Source organism: Phalaenopsis equestris, unplaced genomic scaffold, assembly GCF_001263595.1.
Source record: "Phalaenopsis equestris unplaced genomic scaffold, ASM126359v1 Scaffold000540, whole genome shotgun sequence".
Taxonomy (NCBI): domain Eukaryota; kingdom Viridiplantae; phylum Streptophyta; class Magnoliopsida; order Asparagales; family Orchidaceae; genus Phalaenopsis; species Phalaenopsis equestris.
In genome coordinates, this window is record NW_018164980.1 from 2,502,203 (window position 1) to 2,525,842 (window position 23,640).

The 23,640-nt window shown below is 35.6% G+C and overlaps 1 protein-coding gene across 6 annotated transcripts in view; it reads right to left on the reverse strand.

Annotated features, from left to right (window-relative positions):
- Positions 1 to 20,607, reverse strand: part of LOC110028913 (patatin-like phospholipase domain-containing protein 4) — a 51,992-nt gene extending 31,385 nt beyond the window's left edge. For 5 of the 6 annotated variants that reach the window (XM_020730967.1, XM_020730966.1, XM_020730964.1 and 2 more), the window contains exons 1-5: positions 20,000 to 20,606; positions 18,815 to 18,958; positions 4,205 to 4,277; positions 3,590 to 3,695; positions 3,383 to 3,479 (exon numbers count right to left, since the gene is read on the reverse strand). In XM_020730967.1, the coding sequence (XP_020586626.1) occupies positions 3,383 to 3,479; positions 3,590 to 3,695; positions 4,205 to 4,277; positions 18,815 to 18,958; positions 20,000 to 20,488 (909 nt within the window). In that variant the 5' untranslated portion in view covers positions 20,489 to 20,606. Of the gene's footprint in view, positions 1 to 3,382; positions 3,480 to 3,589; positions 3,696 to 4,204; positions 4,278 to 18,814; positions 18,959 to 19,999 lie in introns of all 6 variants that reach the window. The other variant, XM_020730968.1, reaches the window with a different exon arrangement.
- Positions 20,608 to 23,640: the final 3,033 nt, after the last annotated feature.

The following is a 23,640-nucleotide window of genomic DNA, read 5'->3' on the forward strand; positions in this document are numbered from 1 at the left end:
GGTTTCCTCATGTCGGTTTCATCCTTCTAAGTGTTAGAAGCCGATGCCGCACACGCGAAACTCCAAAAGAGGACGGAAATAGGTCGAACTAAAACGAGGCGGGCACCACTTCTAAGGCTCTAAGATAGTCGCAGGAAGACCCCTAAGGCTAGATCCTAACTCCTACGAGAAATACTAGACCTCACGAAAATTGAGGTCAACAGTCCCTCAAGTGCAAATATATAATATTTGTGCCTAGCCCTGACCCGAGTGCTTGCGGTTTTCTTTTTTTGGATTTTTCGTGGAATTTTATCGAAACTTTTTGTTAAGCACTCGTGGTCTTTGACACGGGATCTTCCCTATGTTTTTGGTGACTTTCTTTGAGTTACTATTTGCCTTTTTTTTACTTCGAGATTTCCGTCGTGAGTCATCTGTCGATTTTCTTAAATTTTCTTTCGTCGTGGATCATTTGCCGCTCTTTCTTGAGTTTTCTAGGTGGTATTTCTTTTGTTAATACAATGCATGTTAGCTCATTTCTTAAATTTTGTCATTATATTGTTACCCGCTACTGTTTCTTTTACATACTATACATTAGAATAGGAGACTAGTAGTTAGTTTCATAGAAGGTACCCGGTAGCAGATCGTTGACTAAACAATTGCATATACCCTTGAAATTAACATCGAATCTGAAGATGCTACGACGGGGAGCTTGGAGCGAACACCATGGGCAGCACGATGAGGACACACAGAACAGCAACTTCGAGATAGATCTGCAACTTCAAAACAAGTTCATGTCAACTAAACATTTTCCTTAGTTTAAATAACAAGTCATAGGACTTCGAGGTAGTTTGCTTAGCGCAACATAAATCCTCATCTTATCTTTAGGCTATTGCATAACTCCGTTGTGCAATTATAAGTTCTAACACTTTTAGGATTCTGAGGTTACTGTACGGTATGGTGTAAATCCTCTTATCTTTTTAGATTATTTGCACGATCAGATATAGTGCGAATGTAAGTCCTAAATTCTAACGTAAATTGCAGAATTAAACATTGAATAACATTATTTCAAAGACATAAAGTCAAACAACAGGAATAGTTGGGAGGCCACCGGGGTTCTCCCTGGATCTGTGATATCCCCTACTCTTCGCCCCTTTAGATTCCTTAAAATAATTGTTCCTGTTTAAGCTACTCCCATTTGATTTTTCCATGTCCAATCTTGGAAACCTAAACTTTGAAATCCCTAAACTTTGAAATCTGAAAGGTCTGAAAGGTAAAATCACTGATCTTAATCGAGAGTATTCTTAAGTAACCCCGGTCATTTAAGATGTAATTAACTATAGGAGTTTGCCTTTGTAAGGAATTTAGAACTCAGGTAAAATAAACTTTATCTAATCCTTATATTAGGTAAGAGAACTTGTCGGTCATACATAAAGGTTTTGCAGACCAAACGAATGTCACAAACTTCTTAGTTTGTGTGGTTGAGTTTACTGTCAAGTGGTATGTTTATCGAGGTATGTTTATCCTTCGAGATGGTGTATTATTTATGGTATCGCGCTCAGCCGCCCAAACTATTTAATATGTGAGACTCGTTTGGTCTCATCTATTTTAAAACCAAAATGTTGCTTTCAAAAATCATATTTATATTAAAATTATTTTCATATTTACAAAAATCATTCATTTCCCTTTCAAAAAATAAAAATAAAAATAAAAATAGCGGTCGACAGTCTTTCACAGCGAGAAGGAAAAATGTAAGATAACCACATGCTATAATTGTAAAAATTCAAGTTTAGGCATTAGTTATGTAAACACCTAGTAATTGTGCAATATGTATGTAAATCTTCCTATGAATATAGTCGTTCAATATTGATAAAGAAAACAAAAGGCTGCTCATGTGATGATTGCATTAACAATAATAACAAAGACAAAGATTTACTAGCTGCATGAAATTGGGAGAAGTGTCTTTGGTAAATCTTCTACATATTTCTCAACTTCATGTGGTATCATTGTTGTGTGGTTTGGCACAAAATGAAATCTATGGTACAATCATAGAAGATCAAGCTGATTGCAGCTGTGCAGCCCAAGCACATGAAATTATGTAGAATAAATATATGTGCAACATAATGCTTTGCATGGTAAAACTTCCAAGCAAATAAGGGATATAACAGCGTTAAGCATTTTGATAAGGAAGAGTGTTGGAAGCCTTACCAAACAAAATCTTATAACAAGCCACGATTTGAATTATTTGATATAGGTGAAGAACTGGAAAATTGCCGTTAAGTCATTTTACAAGAGCTTTCAATGTGTCTAAGTGTAACTAGTCCAATACGCCCAAAAAATGAGTGAAGCTAAAACATTAAATTACTGTGAAAAATAACAAAATGACAAATGAGTTCAAGGGTCCATTGGTTGGAGTAGGATGAAAAGCTAAAATGTGTCTTACATGAGGATAGTTTATTTAAAGGGAAATGAATAAATAGTTGGCACAATTAATTGAAAGATTTTTTTTTTTAATTCGAATATCAAATTTTTATCTTGTTTTATTTGACAATTTATCATTGAAATTAGATGTGTGAGAATATCAAGTATCTTACAAATATTTTATTATTATTCTTGATTAATACCTGCACTAGCAAAATATCCACAGTAGTTTAGCATATCATTCTATAGGCAGTATTGGCACATGGAAGAGTAAGAAATAAAATATAGTGGCTCATAATTATATAGAAGTTGAATACAAATCCATGGCAAATGGGCTATATGAACTATGGTGATTGCAATGGGTTTTGGTAGAGTAAAAAAATTATAAATTCTCCAAAGAAACTTCTGTGACACTAAGACACTGATCAGTATAACCCACAATCATATCCAACAAAACAAAACAAAGCATACTGTGGTTGATCGTTAGGTTATAAAGAAAAAAGTCTTAATGGAAAATGTTTGCATGTCTATAATCCTTACCTTCTAAAAAAAACACAAATAACTACCAAAAGATTGCTTAAATCCAATTTTGATTTTGACAATAATTAATTGATATCCACCCTTCAACTTAGGGAGAAGTGGAAAACAGGTGCATGGAAACAATTCCTCTAAAAGTGAATGCCAGTAACAGCTAGCACTTGAAATCTCCTTTTTATCTGTATTTCAAATTTGTGTATTGTTAGCTTTAGGAAAGTTATCAAAGAAAATAAATTTGCACGGATACCTAAAATCTAAAAATTATTATATTATTGTTCTTAATTAATAATAAGTCTGAAAAATTCCTTTCTCTTCAAACCTTTAGTTACTTTCAGCAATTGAAAGCAATTCTTGGGATACTTGAAGAGTTCAAGCTTCTTATCACTCAAAACTCACACAATGAAGAAAGTTAAGAGATTTTTTTTAAAAAAAAAAGTAGTTAACATACAGTTTTTGTGGCAGAAGTTGGTGGCATAAACAATGTCAAACCCCCATCAATGCACAGCCGTTTACGGTAAAATGTAGCCGGCCTTGGAGCTAAGTACCTAAAAATGTCATTGTCAACAAAGATACTTGATCAAAAATAAATAAATTAACATGAGCATACAAAAATGTAGAAGTTAATGAGTAATAAGATAATTTAGCATTAGCATACCCAGGAATAAAAGAAGAAGTAATGACTGCATTGATAAGGTCTTCCTTGGAATCAAATTGATCAACAAGTAAACCTTTTGGCCTCCATGATAATTGAGTTATAGCAACTACAAAAAGGGAAAAAAAAACAATAAGATGAATATAATTCAAAATTATTTGAAGAACCTCGTCAGAAAGAAATAACACTGGAAGCAGCATGCAGATAAAAGTCCATATGAATCCAAAAACTCTTCCAATGAAAAAAAGATAAAAATAAAACATAGAAAAAGAGAAACTAGCATGGAAAAGATTACGCCTAGAAATCTGTTAGCATCTCGTAATAACATCAGGTCGACGACTAAGATTACCCCAAACCAAGATAGTTACTTTCCTTAAGCAAGCTTAATTTACCAGGCTAAAATGTAGACCATAAGTTCCCACTTTACCTTGCCATAACTATTCCCCTTTTTTTGCGTTGGTGACTTATGATATCCCTGGTATCTCATCAATTATTTATTCAGGAACATTAGCTCTTGCAGCTAATGAAACAGAGCAAACTTGACAGAAAATTCATCAAGGTTAACAACAGTGATGATGAGCCCTAAAGCTTAGGCCAACAAATTACATATATACTCACCACGGACCCTCCCATTAGACCTAATGTGAACATCTTCTGGTAGAAATTCATTTAGAACATTTCTCAGGACTGCCTGCATAAACAAACAGGAGAACAGGTCAAAGAATATATCTCAAATTGTAAGTTGAATGGAATGAATACCAGACGCATCTTATGAAAGAGAAACTTTCCTTTGCTGGCAAAGATCAGCAATGAAAATAAAAAATGGGTATTTACATACATACCATACAATTCTTGTGTATTAACATATCTAACAACTAAATTTTCATATTGACATATATAACACTCTAATCTTATTATCACATAAAAAATACCACTGCTAATAACTTTCTAAAAAAGCAGGACACCTTCTTAAGAACAGGCTCATGACACCAAAGTATTAAAAATGTAATCATCAAACTTTAGGTGTTAGCTAGTTTTATATAAAGGAATTGTGTGGTATACAAGTAAATTTCCCATAAAAATTTACTTCAAATTAAAAAGCAATGGTTGAAGATTGCAGTTATGCCATATGCAGACGCAGACCACCACCTTCCTTTTCCCTCGATAATATTGAAGAAATAGAATAATGAACTGTGTGAATTTGTGGTATAAAAGAAATCAAAATAGTATTTCACATACTTTACTTCCAAAAATGGAAATGTTCTAACGATGAAATGCTTCTTAACTAATAATCTCATGCCACCACTTTGTACAAAAAAACATTTTCAACTAATTGCTCCAATAAAACATATGTTAGAATAAGAGGACACAAGATAGGCTACCTTCAAATTTTCATATTGACAGAGAATACTTTAATGTCATGAGAAAAATGATATGTGTGACAAGCAACTTTTCTTACTCGAAGCACTTAAAGAAAGGATTGCCATGTATCATTATTGTATGAAGCATTGACACTTCTAGAGGATCACCATATTGGGTGAGATAAAGTCATACAGACAGCATCCGCTCTGCTAGGGTTTTTTTTCCTCCGAGGCGATTCCATGGCAACCCGCATAGTTCGTCTCGTCTCCTCTTCTCCTCTTCTATCTTCGACGATGGTTTTCAATCACACACTTCAAAGCCCTTGCTGGTGACAAATCTACTGGTGCTCCTAAATCTTGTATGTTCCCACAGCCTTTCACGACACCTTAGCTTTTGGCGACAATTCTAGTTTTATTAAGAAAGCAGACCGTAAAAATGGAAAACCAACTATTCTCATCTCTGAAGTCAAATGTTGTACCTTAGCTTCCTCTTGTCGCCTTGCCTTGGCCGGCAAATTTCTTTATGAGCACCCTAAACTTGACGTTATTCAAAAAGAGTTTGAGTTAATGCATTTGGCGGGGAAATGGAAAATCGGGCAACTAGATGGGAGACATATACTCATTCAATTATCCAACGACGATGATTGCACTCGTTTATTTGCTATGATTACTCAGGATAGATAATCGCGCGATGAAGATTCTGAAATGGACAATTGATTTCGACCCACTCACAAAACCCCCTACCATCCGTCTGACCGCGCTTCCCAGGTCTGAAATTTCACCTCTTAAATCATAAACGATTGTACTCTATCGCCACGATATATGATAAGTCTCTCAAAACAAACATCCATACCTTCAAGCTCAGTCGACCATCTGAAGCTAGGCTTATGATTGAACGTGATATTACTCTAACTTTTCCTGAGAAAATCTGGATTGGTTCGCAACATAACGGATATTGGCAAAGGGTTGAAATTGAACAATATCATTTGTATTACTCTCATTGCCGTATGTTTGGGCACTCTAACTCTCTCTGTCATCATTTACATCTTCACTTAAAATCTCAAATAAACGGTGCACCTTCCAAACCCCCCCACCTGCTCATGCTCACTCAATCTCCACACCTAGCACTGATTATAATACTCTGAATGCTGAAAATTTGGAATGAATTCCTCCTGCTCTTACTCACTCAAACCCCACACCTACTGCTATTATCACAAATATCGATTGTAATCCTGTTAATGCTGGTAACCTGGAGGGAAATATAGAAGGGCTTTTAGTTACTTCCTATAACCTGAATGATGTTACTTTTGTAGGGCCTGTATCTCCGCCGCCTGTTGACAATTTGGTGTGTCAACAGGTAGAACAACACGGTCCTGATGTTCACCATGTCTTCGAGGATGAAAATGGTATGAATAATACTACGAATAATATTATCTCTAATGTTGATCTACATATAAAATTGAATGAGGCAACTGCAAATTTAGAAAATGAATGAATTATTACAAAAAAGGGGGAAGAAGAATAATGAGGTTTTACATCCCAATGAGGAGAACACCACTAATGTCACTGATGATAATTATCATTCTGATGGGGAGTAGCAGCATGCCCTAACTAAAAGTTTTAGGAGAGGTGAGCTACTTCATGATGCTTAATATTATGGTTTGGAATATTAGGGGAGTACCTGACCCATACTCTCTTTAGACTTAAATACTTATGTAGGGTCCATAAGCTATTTATTTTTGTTATTCTTGAACATCTTGTCTCTGTGCACAGAGACAAAATTTTGAGAAAATTTAAACACTATAATCATTACTGCAATATCAACAATAAGATTTGGGTTTTTTTGGAAACCTAAAGTCGGTTTATCCATTATTTAAAACAATGATCAAGTTGTCATTTGTTCCTTCAAAATGGAGAATTTTCATAACTAGGCTACTTTTATTTATGCTGACTGTTTTATTCATGATAAATTCTCACTATGGACAAAATTAGCTCTTATGGGTGATACATTATCTGATAATTGGCTCGTTGCTAGGGATTTCAATATGATGATGAATCCTTCTTAGAAGAAGGGAGAGGAAAAATGTGATATGCCTCTTATTAGCAAATTTTGTGACAAACTTACTAATACAGGTCTGTATGACTTAGGTTACTCTGGTAGTCCTTACACTTGGAGAAGAGGCCTCATTTTCCAAAGACTCGACAGATTCTTTGGTAATTGGTATTTGCTAAATTATTTTAGAGTTTCTAATGTGCAACATCTTAATCATGTTGCCTCTGATCATAATCCAATTCTCTTATCCTTGGTTTTCCTTACCGCCCCTTCCACGTATAATTTCAATTTTTTTTAATATTTGGACTTCTCAGACAATTTTCTTAGCCAAATTCAACAGTCCTAGATTATTGATGGAGTCAGCAATTCCTGATATTTACTATGACAACTACACAAAAAAGTAGCTTCTCAGCTTAGGGATTTGGAATTAGAAAGTTTTTGACAATGTATATCACAAGGTCCTGGAGGCACAATTGAAGGTTGTTTCTCTGGAATCCCAGGTTTTTAATAATTTTATTTCTGCATATGAATTAAGTACTGCTCACAAGTTTTTTCTTGAAGATATCAATATGGAGGAGAGCTTTCTTCAGCAGAAAGCTAATGATATTTATTTCAATGATGGGGATAGGAAAATCAAGTATTTTCATGCCACCATTAAACATAGAAGGAACATAAATGCAATCCTCAAGATAAAGGACACAAATGGACGCTAGCTCACTGAGCAAAACGAAATTGGTAACAGCGTTGTTCATTATTTCACTGATTTATTTGACTCTTTTCTACAAGTTTCCCCAATTGATCCTACTATTTCACAAGAGAAAATGATTATATATCAAAGCTCTCTCTCGATCATCCTCCCTTTGAGGAGAAAATTTCCAAAGCCTTCAAAGATATAAATAAGAACAAAGTTGTCAGACCTGACGGCTTCACCTCTGAGTTTTATGTAAAATGTTGAGGCATCATTAAAAAGGAAGTGATTCTAGTTATTCAATTTTTTTTCTTGGTGAAAAAACTTGCAAATATTTTATCTCATCTCTTATTGTGCTTATCCCTAAACATGCACAAAAAATAGACGAGATCACTTCAGGCCAATTTGCCTAATTTTTGTGTTTTCTAAAGTCATCAGCAAAATTATAGTAGAAAGGTTACAACCTCATTTATCTACTTTTATCACACCCCAAGAATTAGTATTTATAATAGGCAGAGATATTACTGATAATATCTTGCTAGCTCGAGAACTCATTGAGGACTTAGATAAAAAATGCAGAGGTGACAATCTGGTGGTGAAACTTGACATTAAAAAGCTTTTGATACTATAAACTGAGATTTTATCTTAAATGTCCTATTTGCTAAAGGTTTTCACAGGGACTTTTGTTTGACTATCAAAATATGGCTTGAAAATAATTATTATTGTGTATTGGTGAATGGTGTTTCTCATGGGTATTTCTCTACTAAGAGGAGCATCAAACAAAAGGAGATATTCTATTCCCAACAATTTTTATCATTGTTTTTGATTATCTCTCATGTTTAATTGAAAAACAACAACTACTTTTACGATATACACAATTTTCTCACAAATCCAAAATTTTGGTGAGACATTTATTTTATGCAGATGATGTTATCATATTCTCTAACGCTGGCAAGAATTTCATTAAAAGGTTGATGGGCACCTTAAACACTTTTCAAAACATATTTGTTCTCATTTTCAATCAATTTAAGTGTCAGTTGTTCTTTAGAAAATCGGTGAAGCAAAACATTATCACCCGGTCCGTCAACTATACAGGTTATATCTTTTCTTCTCTTCCTATCAAATATTTAGATGTAAATATTTTGAGAGATAAGAGGAAACAAACCCAACTGGATGTTTTAATTGAGAAGATCAAGGTCAGAATTCATGATTAGAGGAATATTTTCTTATCTAATGGGGGCAGGCTAACTCTTCTCACAAGTGTTTTACAAAGTATTCTTCTTTATGCTTTACAGGTGTTGAACTTAAAGAAAAGCACATAAATTACTTTGGAGAGAATTTTTAATAATTTTTTATGGGCGGGAAACAACACTAGAAAAATCTGGTCCGGTTGGCAAAAAGTGTGCAAACCTAAAAACTCGGGTGGCCTTGACTTTAAAAGCCTAAATCATCTTATTGATATCAACAAGTTTAAACTCTGGTTCAAATTTAGAGAAGGGAATTCCCTTTGTGCTCAATTTTTATTTCATAAATATTATTTTTTTGATGATCCTTCTAATGTTGAGTGGAAACCTAGGGACACTAAAATTTGGAAGGCAATCTTAAAGGTAAGAAGTAAGGCTAATAGGTTTCATTTTTGAGGAACTAGTGATGGAAGTTTTTTTTTTTTTTTGGCAAGATAATTAGGGGGTTGATTTTTTGAGTGATTCTCCCCTTTCTTCTTTAAATTCTCACTTTTCTGTCTCTGATTTTTGTTTGGAGGGACAATGAAATCTGCATTTATTAAGAGATTTGGAGGAATTTACCCCCAAAATTTCTAACATACCTTTACGAAATAACAAAAAAGACAAGCCCCATTCGAAATCAGGTCGAAACACATCCATCTCAAAAAATGCTTTATAACTCATTGCATCGCTTTGATAATTGGAAATGGGGAGCTGATGTATGAGATAAATGTCTCGCTCCTTCAATCTTGATATTCTTATGGAGAAATTTTCTAAATTTATTGTCTTTTGAAAACAGCTTGAAATTCAAGGGATTGAGATTAGCCTCACAATGTTGCCTTTGTAAATATTTTGAAGAAAGTGCTTTGCATCTTTATTTTGTATGCCCCATTGCATGAGAAATTTGGCAAAGTTTGGGAAGGATTTTTGGTTTTAAAAACCTTACATGAAATTCTATGGAGGATCTTATGTTTGCTTGGCAGCCTAGTAGCTATTTGGATATTAAAATGCGTTCTTTTTCTTTTTTAGTATTTTGGTTTATATAGCGTGCTAGGAATAATGTCAAGCATAAGCACTCTATCCCTTCCCCTACTTCTATTATCTCAAATATTCTTGCTTACTATGACAAGGCCTGTAAACATCTACATTTGATGCCTAGCTCCTTGCCTAAGGAGGGCTGGAGGCCAACATTAATTTGTTGGCAGCCCCCTCCCCCTGGCTGGATCAAAATAAATATGGATAGGAGTTGGAAAGTTAACTCTGTCGATGTTGGGGACATTTTCAGAAATCATTTGGGTCAATGTCTTTTCTTGTTCTCTTCTCCGGTGTGGGCTCTTTCTCCCACTGAAACTGAGGGTTGGGCAATTTTTCTGGCTTTACTAACTACTGTTACTTTCAATTGGTCTTTACTTATCATTGAAACTGATTTTTCTGATATTTTGGATTTCATTTCCAAAAGAAAGGAGTCTGTTTGAAATTTACTTATATGTTTAAACAGGATTTGACAAATATCGATTCACATGATCTCCAAGTTAAATGGAATTTTATCTATAGGAAAAGTAATGCATCCGCAGATTGGATGGCTAAAAAGAGATATTTGGGGGTATCTACTGGTATGGTGCCTCCCAGAGAGCTTTAAATACTTTTAAGAGAAGATCTGTTAGATCTACTTTACATCAGATGATTGACATATACTGCTTCAATGGATGTTTGGTTGTTTTTAGCATTTCTGTACTGTCTTTTTGGGTTTTATCTTATTGAGGAGCTCTTATTTGTTGTTTTATTTTCCCAAGTCATCAGTTCTCTTACACTTTGTTTTGATCTGGTAGTTGCTCTCCCGTGCTCCCACAGGCTTTGCTAATGGTTGTTGTTCCTCTTTTCGTGTGTTACTAATTTGACATTTACTGAAGGAAAATTGTTCCCTCATCCTATCCACAACATCAAATGCTGCACAACTTTGCTTTGTTTTCTCTTATCTTCGATTTTATACTATTCCATTTTTTTACTTTAAAGCTTTTGGGTATACAGGTAACTACTTTTTGGAATTTTTTTGTTGAATTGTATATCGGGAATAAAAATATATATATAAATATATATATATATATATATATATACACATATACATACATACACTATATATTGCAAAAGCCCGTACGAGCTTTTATAGAATAAGAAAAGGGAGGACAATACAGTAAGTAGGATCTATCCCCCGGTATACAATGCACCCAAAAGCATCAAAAGATAGTTACATGTATACTCAAAAAACAGATTAAAGAAAAAAATTGTAGCGAAATAAGAAGAAAAGCAGAAGAAGAGAAATGTGGTATAACAAAAATTAAAATAAGCATCAGAAAGAGGCTATTCCTCGGCAGAAATAGCAGAACTGTAAAGAAATGAGGATCAATAAAACATAAGATCCTCCCCCAAAGACAGAAACCGAAGACCTTTAGGGATGAAAGGAGTATCATGGTGAACATCTAACATAAGGAAGATTCAAAGAGTCTCCCAAAAAATCATGGTGAATCCATATAGCCCCCTTAAAAGTATATTAAGCTCCTTGGGAGGCACCAAACCAGTAAAGACACCCAAAAAAATCATGTTTCGCTAACCAATCTGATGGTGCATTTCTCTCCCTGTATATAAAATTCCATATGAGCTGAAGGTCATGAGAAGCTATAAATTGTCAAATTTTATTAAGACAAATAATTAAATTCCAAGGAGGCACTTGTTTTCTAGTGACGAAATCCAGAAGAACAGAAGAATCCAATTCAATAAAAATTAGAGGCCAATTAAAAGTAACAGCAACATTTAGAGGCAAAAATATTGTCCAACCCTCTGCTTCAGTAGGAGTTAAAACCCAGACAAAAGAAGAAAAATAGAAGAGACGCTTGCCCAAATGATTTCTGAAAATGGCCCCAGCACCGGCTGTGCAATTTTTCCAACTTCCATCAACATTAATTTTGATCCAGCCAGGGGGAGGGAAGTTACCAATATATTAAAAATGGCCTCCAACCCTCCTTAGACAAAGATCTAGGCAGCAATCATATCTGTTTAGAAGCCTTTGCATGGTAGGCAAGAATGTAAGAAATAGTGGAGAGAGGCAAAGAGGAAGAGAGCTCATGTTTCACATTGTTTCTAGCACGCCAAATAAACCACAAAGTTATGAGATGCATTATTGTATCTGATGAACCACAAGATTGCCAAGCAAGTAAGCAATCATCCATATTATGTCAAGTAAAATTTTTCAAACCAAAAATCCTTCCCAAACTATGTCATATCTCCTTAGCAAAGGGACAAAAGAAATATAAATGTGAAGCACTTTCTTGGGAGCATTTAAACAAACAAAATTGTAAGGTCAACCGCAGCCTTTAAGTTTTAAGATGTCATCAAAAGGCAACAACTGTAAAAAACTCCTTCATAAAAAAACAGAAATAGATGGGGAGAGATATTTATGCCAAATTTCAGGATCCCATTTCCATTTATCAAAAAGATGCAACTCATCGTAAATCATTTTAGAGATAGAGACTTTTTGGTTTAATTTCCAGTGAGGCTTGTCTTTAACATTATTACATATAGGAATCATAGAGATTTGTGGGGTCGCAGTACCTACCAATTCACCTAAAAGTGGCAAATTCCATTGCCCTTCAACAACAACATCAAAAACCGATATATGAGGATAAGAAAAGGTAAGAGGAGAGTTACTCAAGAAATTAGCCCCCCAATTATAATGCTAAGAGAAAAATATTACCATCACCAATTTCCCAAAATATAAAATTATTAGCCTCACTTTTTCCCTTTAAAATCGGTTTCCAGATTTTAGAATCACCAGTTTTCCATTCAAAATTTAGAAGGATGGTTAGCTAGGCGATATTTATGTAATAAAAATTGAACTCAAAGAGAACTTCCTTCACAAAATTAAACCAGAATTTAAATTTATTTATATCAACAAGGTGATTAAGACTTTTGAAACTGAGTCCACCACAAGCCTTAGGCTTACAATCCTTATGCCAGCTAGCCTAGTTTTTCCTGGAGGTATTACCCGCCCATAAGAACTTAGTAAAAATCATTTCCAAAGTAATTTGTGTACTTTTCTTCAAAATTCAGTAGTTGTAAAGCATAAAGAGGAATACCATGTAAGACAATAGAAATGAGAGTAAGCATTCCCCCATTAGAAAGAAAAATATTCCTTCAATCCCGAATTCTAGTTTTTATTTTTCAACAAGCGCATCCATTTGAATTTTTCTCCTTTTAACTCTTAGAATATTGACTCCCAAGTAAGTGATAGGAAGGGGAGATGAAATAAAGCCTGTGAAATTCACGGACCAGCTGATAATGTTTCGCTTTACTGCTTTCCCAAAGCAGAGATGGCATTTTTTTTGTTGAAAGTGATGCCAGAAGTATTTTGGAAAAGAGACAAAGTGTCCATCAATTTTTTAATGGAGTTCTTGTTTGCATTAGTGAAGAGGATAACGTTATCAGCATAAGATAAATGACTCACTCTAATATTAGATTTGTGAGAAAATTGTGTGTAAGACAAAAGGATTTGTTATTTTTCAAATAAATGTGAGAGATAATCAAATGCAATAATAAAGATAGTGGGAGAAAGAGGATCTCCCTGCTTGATACCCCTTTTTGCTGAGAAAAACCCATATGACGTCCCATTGACAAGCACGATTAAAATTGTTTTGAAGCCACCTTTTAATAAGCAAACAGAAATTCATATGGAAACCTTTTGCAAGCAAAATATCTAGGATAAAATCCCAACTGATTGTGTCAAAAGCTTTTTTTATAGAGTTTCACTGTTATATTGTCACCTCTGCATTTTTTATCTAAATCTTCAATGAGTTCTTGGGCTAACAAGATGTTATCAGTAATATTTCTTCCTTTGATGAAGGATTGTTGAAAAAAGATAAAGGTAGATAAGTGAGGTAGCAATTTGCAACCAGAATTTTATTGATAACTTTGGAAATGATAGAGGTTAGGCAAATAGGCCTACAATGATCCAAACTGCATTTTTGGTCACCTATAAGAGAAGAACTAAAAAATTTGCAAGGGTTTTCTCCGGTGAATAAGCTTTGAATAGCAAGAGTAACTTCCCTCCTAATAATAGGCCGGCATTTAACATAGAACTCAGAAGAGAAACCATTAGGCCCTGCAGCTTTGTTTTTATTGATATCCTAGAAAGCATTCCGAATTTCCTCCTCAAAAGGAGGGTAGCACAAAGAAAGCTTGGAAATGTACTCGTTCTCCTCAAGAAAGAGAGTGTGATCAACCAGAGTAAGTTGCAAAGTAGAATCATATAAAAGAGTAAAGTAATGGACTGCACTATTACCAATATCGGTTGGCTCAGTGTCCAACCCCCAGTAGCGTCTTTGATCCTGAGTGTGGTATTCAGATTCCTCCTATGTTTAATAGTGGCATGAAAATACACTGTATTTCTATCCTCATCCTTAAAATAAATATCATTAGTTTTTTTATTGTAGAAATTTTTTCTCAATATTGATAGCCTCAAGCAGGTGCTTATGAGTTGAAATTAAATCACTAGCAACATCAAAATTATTAGAAACCTGGGATTCCAAAGAATCAACCTTACGTTGGGCCTCCGTAACCTTGTGATGTATATTACCAAAAGTTAACCAACTCCAATCCTTAAGGTGGGAATGCAACCTTTTTGTGGAGTTGCCAAAGCAACTACCACGGGCTTCCAGCCCCATTGAAATTCCATGCCCGACAAACAAGACTAAGAAAAGTGTCATGAGAATTCCAAATATTTAAAAATCTGAATTTATATTTGGGAGGGGCGGTAAGAAAGCCCAAAACTAACAGAATTTAATTATGATAAGAAGCGGCGTGATTGAGATGTTGCACCTGTGAAATAAAGTAATAACTAAACAAGAAACAATCTAGCCTCTGAAAAATGAGTCCTCTCCTCCAAGTAAACGGATTACCAGAATAACCCAGATCATAAAGACCCGCATCAATAAACTTATCACTGAATCTATTTATAAGGGAGATATCACATTTACCACCACCCTTTCTTTTTAAGAATTCATGATCATATTAAAATCTCCGCCCATAAACCAATTATCAGACAAAGTATCTCCAATAACAGCTAATTGAGACCAGAGACTAAGTTTATCATGAAAGAAATATCCAGCATATAAAAAAGTAGCCCAACTGTGGAAATCCTCCATTTTAAAAGAAACAAGGACGAATTGATCATCATCTTGAGCAATAGATAAGGTAAAGTTAGTTTTCAAAAAAACTCAAATCTTATTATTGGAATTACAATAGTGATTGTAGCGTTTGAATTTCCTCAGAATATTGTCTCTATTGATCGAGACAAGTGGTTCAAGAATAGTAAAAATAGAGAGCTTACGAACCCCACACAAATGTTTGAGCCTATTAAGGGAGTGGGGGTCCGCCACTCCCCTAATATTCCACACCATAATATTAAACATCATGAATAGGCCCACCCTTCCTATATTTAGTAAGAGTGTGTTGTTCGCCATCAAAATGATATTTATCCTTTGAAAAAAGAGTAATGTTCCTGTCAAGATTGTCGAGTGGCATAGCAAGTAAGAAATTGCTTTTTCTCTTCCCTCGTTTTTTATAGGTTTGTCGGGTATTTCATTCATTTTCTAAAATTGTAGTTGCATCTTTCAAGAGTACATGGATCAGTAGTGTTATCATTAAGAGAGAGTTTTTCTTTCATACCCAGGGCTTCCTCAGGAAGATGAGGAGCTTCAAAGCCCTCCTGCTAATTGGCCGAACATTTTCCTGTGTGAATAAAGTTCCTTCAGCATTATTATCAATGGAGTTAGAGGTTATAAGTTGCCTAGCTAAAAAACCATCCGGCATCACATCAATTACAGAAGCAGAAATAGTACTGTCACGGGGGTCTCCGGAAGTAGTAAGGAGATTACAGACGCCATTGACGGTAGAAATGGGATTTAGAGAAGGGAGAGTGGGAGGGAGAGTGGGTGGCGATTCTATCAAGTTTTCACTAGATAGTGTGTTCCACTCAGGGGTAGAAGAGGGACAAGTATGAATAGGGGCAGGGGGCCCATAAATATTTTTACTCTGAGGTTTTAAATGCGGGTGTAGATGGTGACATTGAGAATGGGAGTGTCCAAACATACGGCGGTGAGAGCAGTACGGTGGAAACTGTTCCAGTTCCACCTGCTGCCAAAAACTCTGGTGCTGCGATCAATCCAGATCTCTTCCGGAAAGGGTAAAGTAATGTAGCGTTCAATCAAAAATTTGGCTTCAGAAGGGCGACTCGGAAAAAATGTAGGAATATCAGTTTTCAGGGGTTTACCATAAACCGTAGCTAAGGAATAGAGGAGCCGTGATTTAAGACATGGAATTTCAGACCCTGGAAACATAGTCATATAGAAATGGTAGGAGGTTTAGTGAGATGATCAAAGTCTACAGTCCATTTTAAAATTTTCATCACACTATTATCTATTTGAATGGGTCTTCTCGCAAATAAACGAGCATAGTCTTCATCATTTGATATATGTATAAGAATATGTCTACCGTCCAGTTTACCAATCTTCCATTCCCCTTTCAGATGCATTTACTCAAAATCATTTCAAATTGCATCGAGTTTAAGGTTTCCATAGAGGAACTTACCAACTATGGCCAGCCAGCGGGATGAAGCTAACGCAGAGACTTCAGCATCAGAGAGAAAGAGTGCAGACTTACCATTTTTACGGGATGTTTTTTTTTTGAGAAAACCGGTGTCAACACCAAGCGCTAAAGTGTCGTGGAAGAGTAGCGGGAACATACACGATTTAGGAGCACAAGTGGGGGTGTCGCTAACAAAAGCGTCGACGTAAGAACGTCCCGAGGACACAAACGGAGACCAGAGATGAGAAGAGGGGAAGAGAAATGAAGAGAGTGAAGAGTTACGCGATTCGCCATGGAAACGTCACTGGGAGAAGAAACCATAGCGTAGGGCCTTTCAAAAACATCGCGTGTGTGTGTGTGTGTGTGTGTGTGTGTGTTGCATCTGAATCTGTCTGGTAGGTTGTGCCCAAGCAATAGAAAGTGTGAGAGAGAGAAGGAAGAGGAGTGGAGGACTTTCCCGACATGGGAAATAAGGTGTTCCCAGGCTTGTTGAAGATATGTGTTAAAATTGAATCCCCACAAAAGGATCTCTTTTACATCATGAAATCCTCTTATTTATAGAAGATAGAAGGGGTAAAAAATATACAAAAAATTACATATCTGGCCATGCTTTGAAGAGAAAAATAAAATGTATTTTAGTTACTTTTATTTCCACCGTTGAATCGTCTCGAGATGGATGAAGACTTTCATGTTCATGTTTGTCGATCGACTGAAGTGAGGTGACTGAGGGTGAGAACGCTTGGTCGGTCGACTGAAGTGAGGTGGAGAGAGCTTGGACGTCGATTGAAGTGAGATGGTTGACTATAGGATTGTCGCGAGATTCGTGCAAACCATTTTGGAATATGCATATTAAGTTTCTCAAATTTCTTGCTTTTTTTATAGTGACAACTACAATAAAGATAAGAAAACTTATAAATCAAACAAGTCTTGAATGCATAATTTGCTATTGATACTCCCTTTTAGACGCTTTTTATGCTCGATTCTAGTACTTTAATCATCACCTACGAGAGTCCCAGGGTTGGTCGCCCCAAAGGGATGTCATGTAGTTGCTCTCCCCAGAAGTAAGTCTGCAGTTCTGCACCCTATTGGACGCTCTTGACGTCGTTATCGATTGTTTTGTTATGTCTTTGGCCGATCAGACGCTCTTGACATCGTTATCGGTTGTTTCGTTATGTCTTTGACCGATCAAACGCTCTTAGTGTTGTTGTCTTTCTCATGCTTATGACCGATCAAATGTTCTTGACATTGTTGTCTGTTTTTTCTCATACTTCTGACCGATCAAATGTTGTTGGCATTGTTGTCGGTTTTTCATAATCGATGGAGAGTTTATGAATGAAATAAAAGAAAAAAGAAAAGAAAGGAAACACGGGTTAAAGAGAGGAACTCCATATACGAAAGAGGGAAGAGAACCTCTGTACACAGAAATTGAACTGACACACAAATACAACTTGGCTAAATTTGAAAACACTTAATTGACTTCAAAAACGTTCATTCAATAATTTCTATCAAGCAATCCATAGAACCAATAGTATTTATAAAGAAACAAACCCTAAAAATAGTATTCATTCATATCACCTAAAATGAGGATGACATTATACATATATTAATTAAAGTAAAAAAATAATGCCTAAAATCCAAACAAAATATAAATGGGCTAAAAGGCCATATAAAGTGGTTTGGTTAAGCTCCTTTTTATAATTCAACTTGACTCTATTTTGATAGGCCTAATTTGAACTACATAATATATAATCCAATAAATGTGATGATATATGAACCTTAAAAAACAACACAAAACACTGGGGATGAGTTGGATATCTATCTAAAAGTAGGGACTTTTGTTAACTTAACTATCAAAAGAATATTCTATGTGAAAAACACCATACATTTCTATGATTAAAGAATAGAAAAAAATATACCAGTACATATTTCTCAAATTATTTATCATATATTCCGAATGAGATTAATCCACAAAATATGCTGCAAAATATTCATACTCAACAGGAATAGCATGACTGAGCAATTTTCTGATCTATAATCAAATTCTTTCATAGCAACAAGTTAAATTTTCTCAATTAAGTAGATATCGTGCTATTGAAGTACATACATACTAAAAATGGTACGCAATAAATTTATAGTCAAAAAAAGAATTACAAACTGCAATAGCAAAATAGCAATGACGAAAAAGGAGCTTGTGACCACAAATAGTTTTACAAAAATGATATATTTTTGGAAGTAAAAGGGAGGAAAGGGGAAGCAAGTTTTGCATACTCCAAGCCTAAATGCCGTGCCATTGAGTCGACAATCTTCAGCCAATATCTTGGTAACATGCAAAGCATCCTTCATGCTATTTCCTGAAGCAATCACCACGCAAACTATTGCACCAGCCGAAGAACCAGCTAATGGAGTAGTTTCCTAACCAAGGAAAAAGTAAGTGCATAAGTAACAAATAAGATAATGTGATAAATGATGTTTTCATTCTGAAAGGTTAATTTCAATCAAAATGTGTGTTACTGTCACATTCAAAAGTCAGTGCTTGGTTTTTAATCTGAAGTCTGAATATCAAGTATCTTAAAACAGTTTGATTTCCTGAGCACACATGATAAGTTAATGGAGGGTTTAATAGGAGCTTAGAGACATTGAAACCTCGTCAATCATCCTCCCTTGGCCCGAAAAAATTATGGATATCTACTCTTACTGAGTCCTCCAACAAGTATAGCTTTCAAAATTACTTTTGAGTCGAATTTAAGGGCTGTTTGCTTCCTTTTAGTTGCAGTAAACCAAATGCAAAGATTTTCAAAATTCTAGCATTTGGTTAGATAAAAACAGAATGTAGTGTAAAATTTTAGTGAATCTGGAATTCGCCCTACAATTCAAAATTGGGGTACTCTAAATTCGTTAGATTTGGGTGATTTCCAAATACACTGCAAACAACAACTTGTTGCTGCTGCCGCCACCACCTGCCACGCATCCCAGCCCACAATGATTCAGATTACCGTTTGAACTTTCATAGAGCTTGATACTAGGGGTAATAGTGATAGTCGTAGTTGTAGCTCATCAACTTGGATACAAAAATTCCTAAACCAAGTTAACGAGATGAGTTCACTCTGTTTCATTTGTTGTCTCTGTGATTTGATTGCCAACACAGAAAATGAAGGGTTATACAGCTCTACTCAAACGACGTGTTCATTTTTTTCATGAGAGTTCTGCTCTAATCAAATTACATTTTAGTAAATGAGACCTCGGAGTTTATGCTTGCCTCACAGGTTCTCATATTTTGAGAGGCTGGCTACTAGATTACCACTCTACTAACTCTTTCAAGCATCATAAAGACCTCAATAATAAGCTCTGCAAATAAGACGTTCATGCCATTCCCAATGATTCAATGATACAGTCTTCTCAATTACACACAAAATTCTGAAAAATCACCGTGCAACAAAAGATCAGAAGGACAACCTTAATATAACCTTTCTCAAGAAGAAGCCGAGCAACACCGAGATGGTAAGGAAACAGCAACCCAGCGGCAGAGAAGCTAAACCCTGGGCTCGTCACCTTCTTCCTCTCCCTCTCAGCCATCAAATCCTCCGGTCTCTGCTCCCAGATCACGGGCTCCTCCACCACCGACGCAACACTCCTCCCACTCCCAGAATAGCCGGCCGCCTCCTCCTCCCCTGACACAACGACGGTACTCCCAGCCGAGGAACTTCGGATCCTAAGAAGCTTCGATGCGACTCCCAAGAAGAGCTCACCAGTAACCATGGCCAGCGATCTCTTCTCTACCGTAAGAGGCGGCGGTGAGGGGCTGTCACTCTCGCCGTTCGCCCTCACGCAGCGCCAAAACGTTCTCGGGCGCGGTGAAGATAATCGGAAACTATAATTAGGGTTTAGGTAGAGGATAGGACGAGGGTTTTGAAGGACATAGGAGAGCGAGAAGAGAGAAGCCATGCGAGGCCGGCGAAGAGCACCTCCACGTACTTAGCAGTAGTTTCGTCGTGCCATTTATAGTATTTTCGACCGGCACGTAACCGGAAAATCGGTGCCGGTTGAGCAGCTTGTAAGTATATGAATATCATTAATATTAAAAAATAAATTTATCCATCTAATCCGCACACAATTCATCGGGATCTAATAATTTTTTCACATCTACACCATTCACAAAAAGCACTGACGCCTCATAAGCTGTCGTCCTACATGACCTTCAGATTTTCCTATTGTGATGTGCTTGTTTGGACAAGTTATTTGCCTAGTTTTATATCTTTATGCATTAAGATACCTAACATCTAAACAAATTTATGTTCATATCGCTCAAATTTTTAATATCATATTTTTATAGGAATAAATGGCTTTTATGAACCAATGTATATGTCCATAGGCCTCGTGGACCTAGAAAGTTCATCTCCCCCAAAAATACTCTCATTACATATAAACTATTGAGGTGGTCTACCAAGCTCACATGTTGACATGCGTACTAGCTGTCGAAGCGACCTGTGGATCTCACGACAAGTGTCCATCGCGATCAACTAATGGCCAAAGTGAATGTCATTGTTAAAGAATGGATGCATGTCCAAGACTAATGCACCTTTATGAGTCACCTAATACCCATGTCAACATCATTTAATTGGAGTATCGTAGATAGATTTCATATTATTCAAACTGTACTTTTATTCTTTTCTTCTCTCTTTGTATGGTCCCAGGAGGGCAAAGAGTCATTTATGAGTCATATAAGTAGATAAGCTCTTCCACCTTTGGAGGGATGAGGAGGGACGTGCACATGGACAAACTTCTAAAACTATATCCTCTCCTGTCATCTTTCTCACATCTCTTTCCTCATAGATATTCCCATAGTTGTTAGATCTCATGAATAGTACATGACCCAATGGCCTAAAAGGATCCAACAACATAAAAAATATGACTCTTTTTTTTAAGTGAATTACAACTTTTCATACACATAGATTCATGACACCAAGAGTGCTACGTCATCAATAAATTTTGTCATTTATCACGAACCTCGAAGTGGTCAACACGAATCTCAATGCATTTTTTGAGCATGAATATTGAAACTTAAATTAAAAATATTCCAAAATACTTATTTCAGCAGACTTGCAGTCAAGCTGACTAACTCGACAAGAAGAACGCAATGACACCAAAATTGGTTTAATATGAGTTAAAAAAGCTCAGATCAACTCATTAAACAACTTTTGGAAGCTTTGAGTGGCTGATAGAATGATCAAATAATTTCAAATCTCACAAACCTATAATCAAATTGAGTGTCTCAATGAAAAGCGTCCAACGAGCCTAATATCACTCCATCTTAACATCATTAAGATATTAAAATTTCCACAATACTCAATTTGATTGCAAGAATTTCTTCATGTTGTTCGATGAAGTAAATGGATTCCTTCATTATTTATAGGGGAGGTCACTCATGGGTGATTGACTTATCAGATGCCCTAGTGTTTTAGGATAAAATACTTTAAGTTTAAAATATGATTTATAAATTTTATAATTAAAGATTTTCCACAATTTAATACTACACACTAAATATTTTACACAAGTGCACGTATCGTTCAAGTAATACTGGATTTTCTTTAGTCCACAGTATCAATTCCACAGGGAAGATAATTAATTTTAAAGTCATGAGAAAAATTCTAACTAAATATAAAGAGTATTAGCCTGGAAATAAATTTAATTTAGGTTGTACAAGTGAATTCTACCAAATTATCACTAATCCTACAAATTTACTATAAAGCTAATTTTACTAAGGTTAAAGAATTTAAAAGGAAACAAGCTATGAAAAATACCCTCCCCTTAAAATGAAAGAAGTAATTTGTGCAGGAGTGGAACACTTAAAATTTCCATTGAAATTTGTGGCAAATAGGATCATTCATTTTCTCTACCCTCTTCCGAGTACATAAAAAAGTTAGATTTAACTAGGTAAGTGTTTCTATCTGTCACCCTAGAAAACTCTAAGTCACCCTCATTAAATTTATCTCCCTATATATTTGCACTGATCCACAGATTACTTTTCCTGCACCCTATGAAACAATGTGGTTTTCACTAGTTGTTAAAGTCATAGTCCTCTCGGATCTATATGGATTCATAACAGATTTTAACCTATCAAATGACCAGATCGATACGTAAACAATGTGTGAAGTAAAAACCATCACAATAATAATTGATAACTCATTCTAAATGTATTCACCTACCGACACATATTACCAATTCATCACAAGAGAAATATACAAAGGATCTACTCACAATGCATGAAGTAAGCACAATAATTCATCATTTTATAATAAAGCAAAATCATACAAGATGAATTTACACTAATACAAGACTATAAAATAAAACATTTATCTTTCTCCCTTATAAAAGAAGTGAACACTCCCCCCCAAGTGATCTTCAAGTCCTCCTTTCACTGTTAAAATAACCCTTACAATTTCACTCAAACCTCTCAAAGGAAATGCAGAAAAAAAAAACTAGATTTATCCTCTCCTCTTCTGCACTCCTATGCTTTCTCCTCGACTTCCCAAAACATTCTTCTTCTTCCTCCTGAACTGTTTCCCCTTGGAATTATACCCCATTCTCGTACATAACTGCTGCAAAAATAGTCCAGGACAGTTTTGGTGCCTAGCCGCCACCTTCTTAGGAATGCTTGGAAAATCACTGGTACTTAGGCGTCAGCCTGGAATGCCTAGGTGCCGCCTTATCTTTTTACGGGATCAAGTATGGTGTATTCTAGCATCTAAGAGCCCATATGCGCCATGACGCCTAAGCGCCAATTCACTATTTGCTTCACTGATCCATTCACCTCATTTTTACTTCATTTTTCGTTACAATTTGCTCTAAATCTCCTACCCTTAATACCTGCAAAAAACATGAAATACATTCCTTTAATGTGTTGTTTCATAAAAAATAAGTATTAAATATAAAGGAAAATTTAGAATGCTACTAGACATGTCAATGGGCTTTATAAACAGAGCCCTACTCTCCTCATGAAAGAAAGGACAAAGACCTTAAGGAGAAGAGAATGAGCCAATTTTCAAAGTTGTTCCAGACCAAAAACTCAACGAACGTTTCCCACTACCACTGTTACA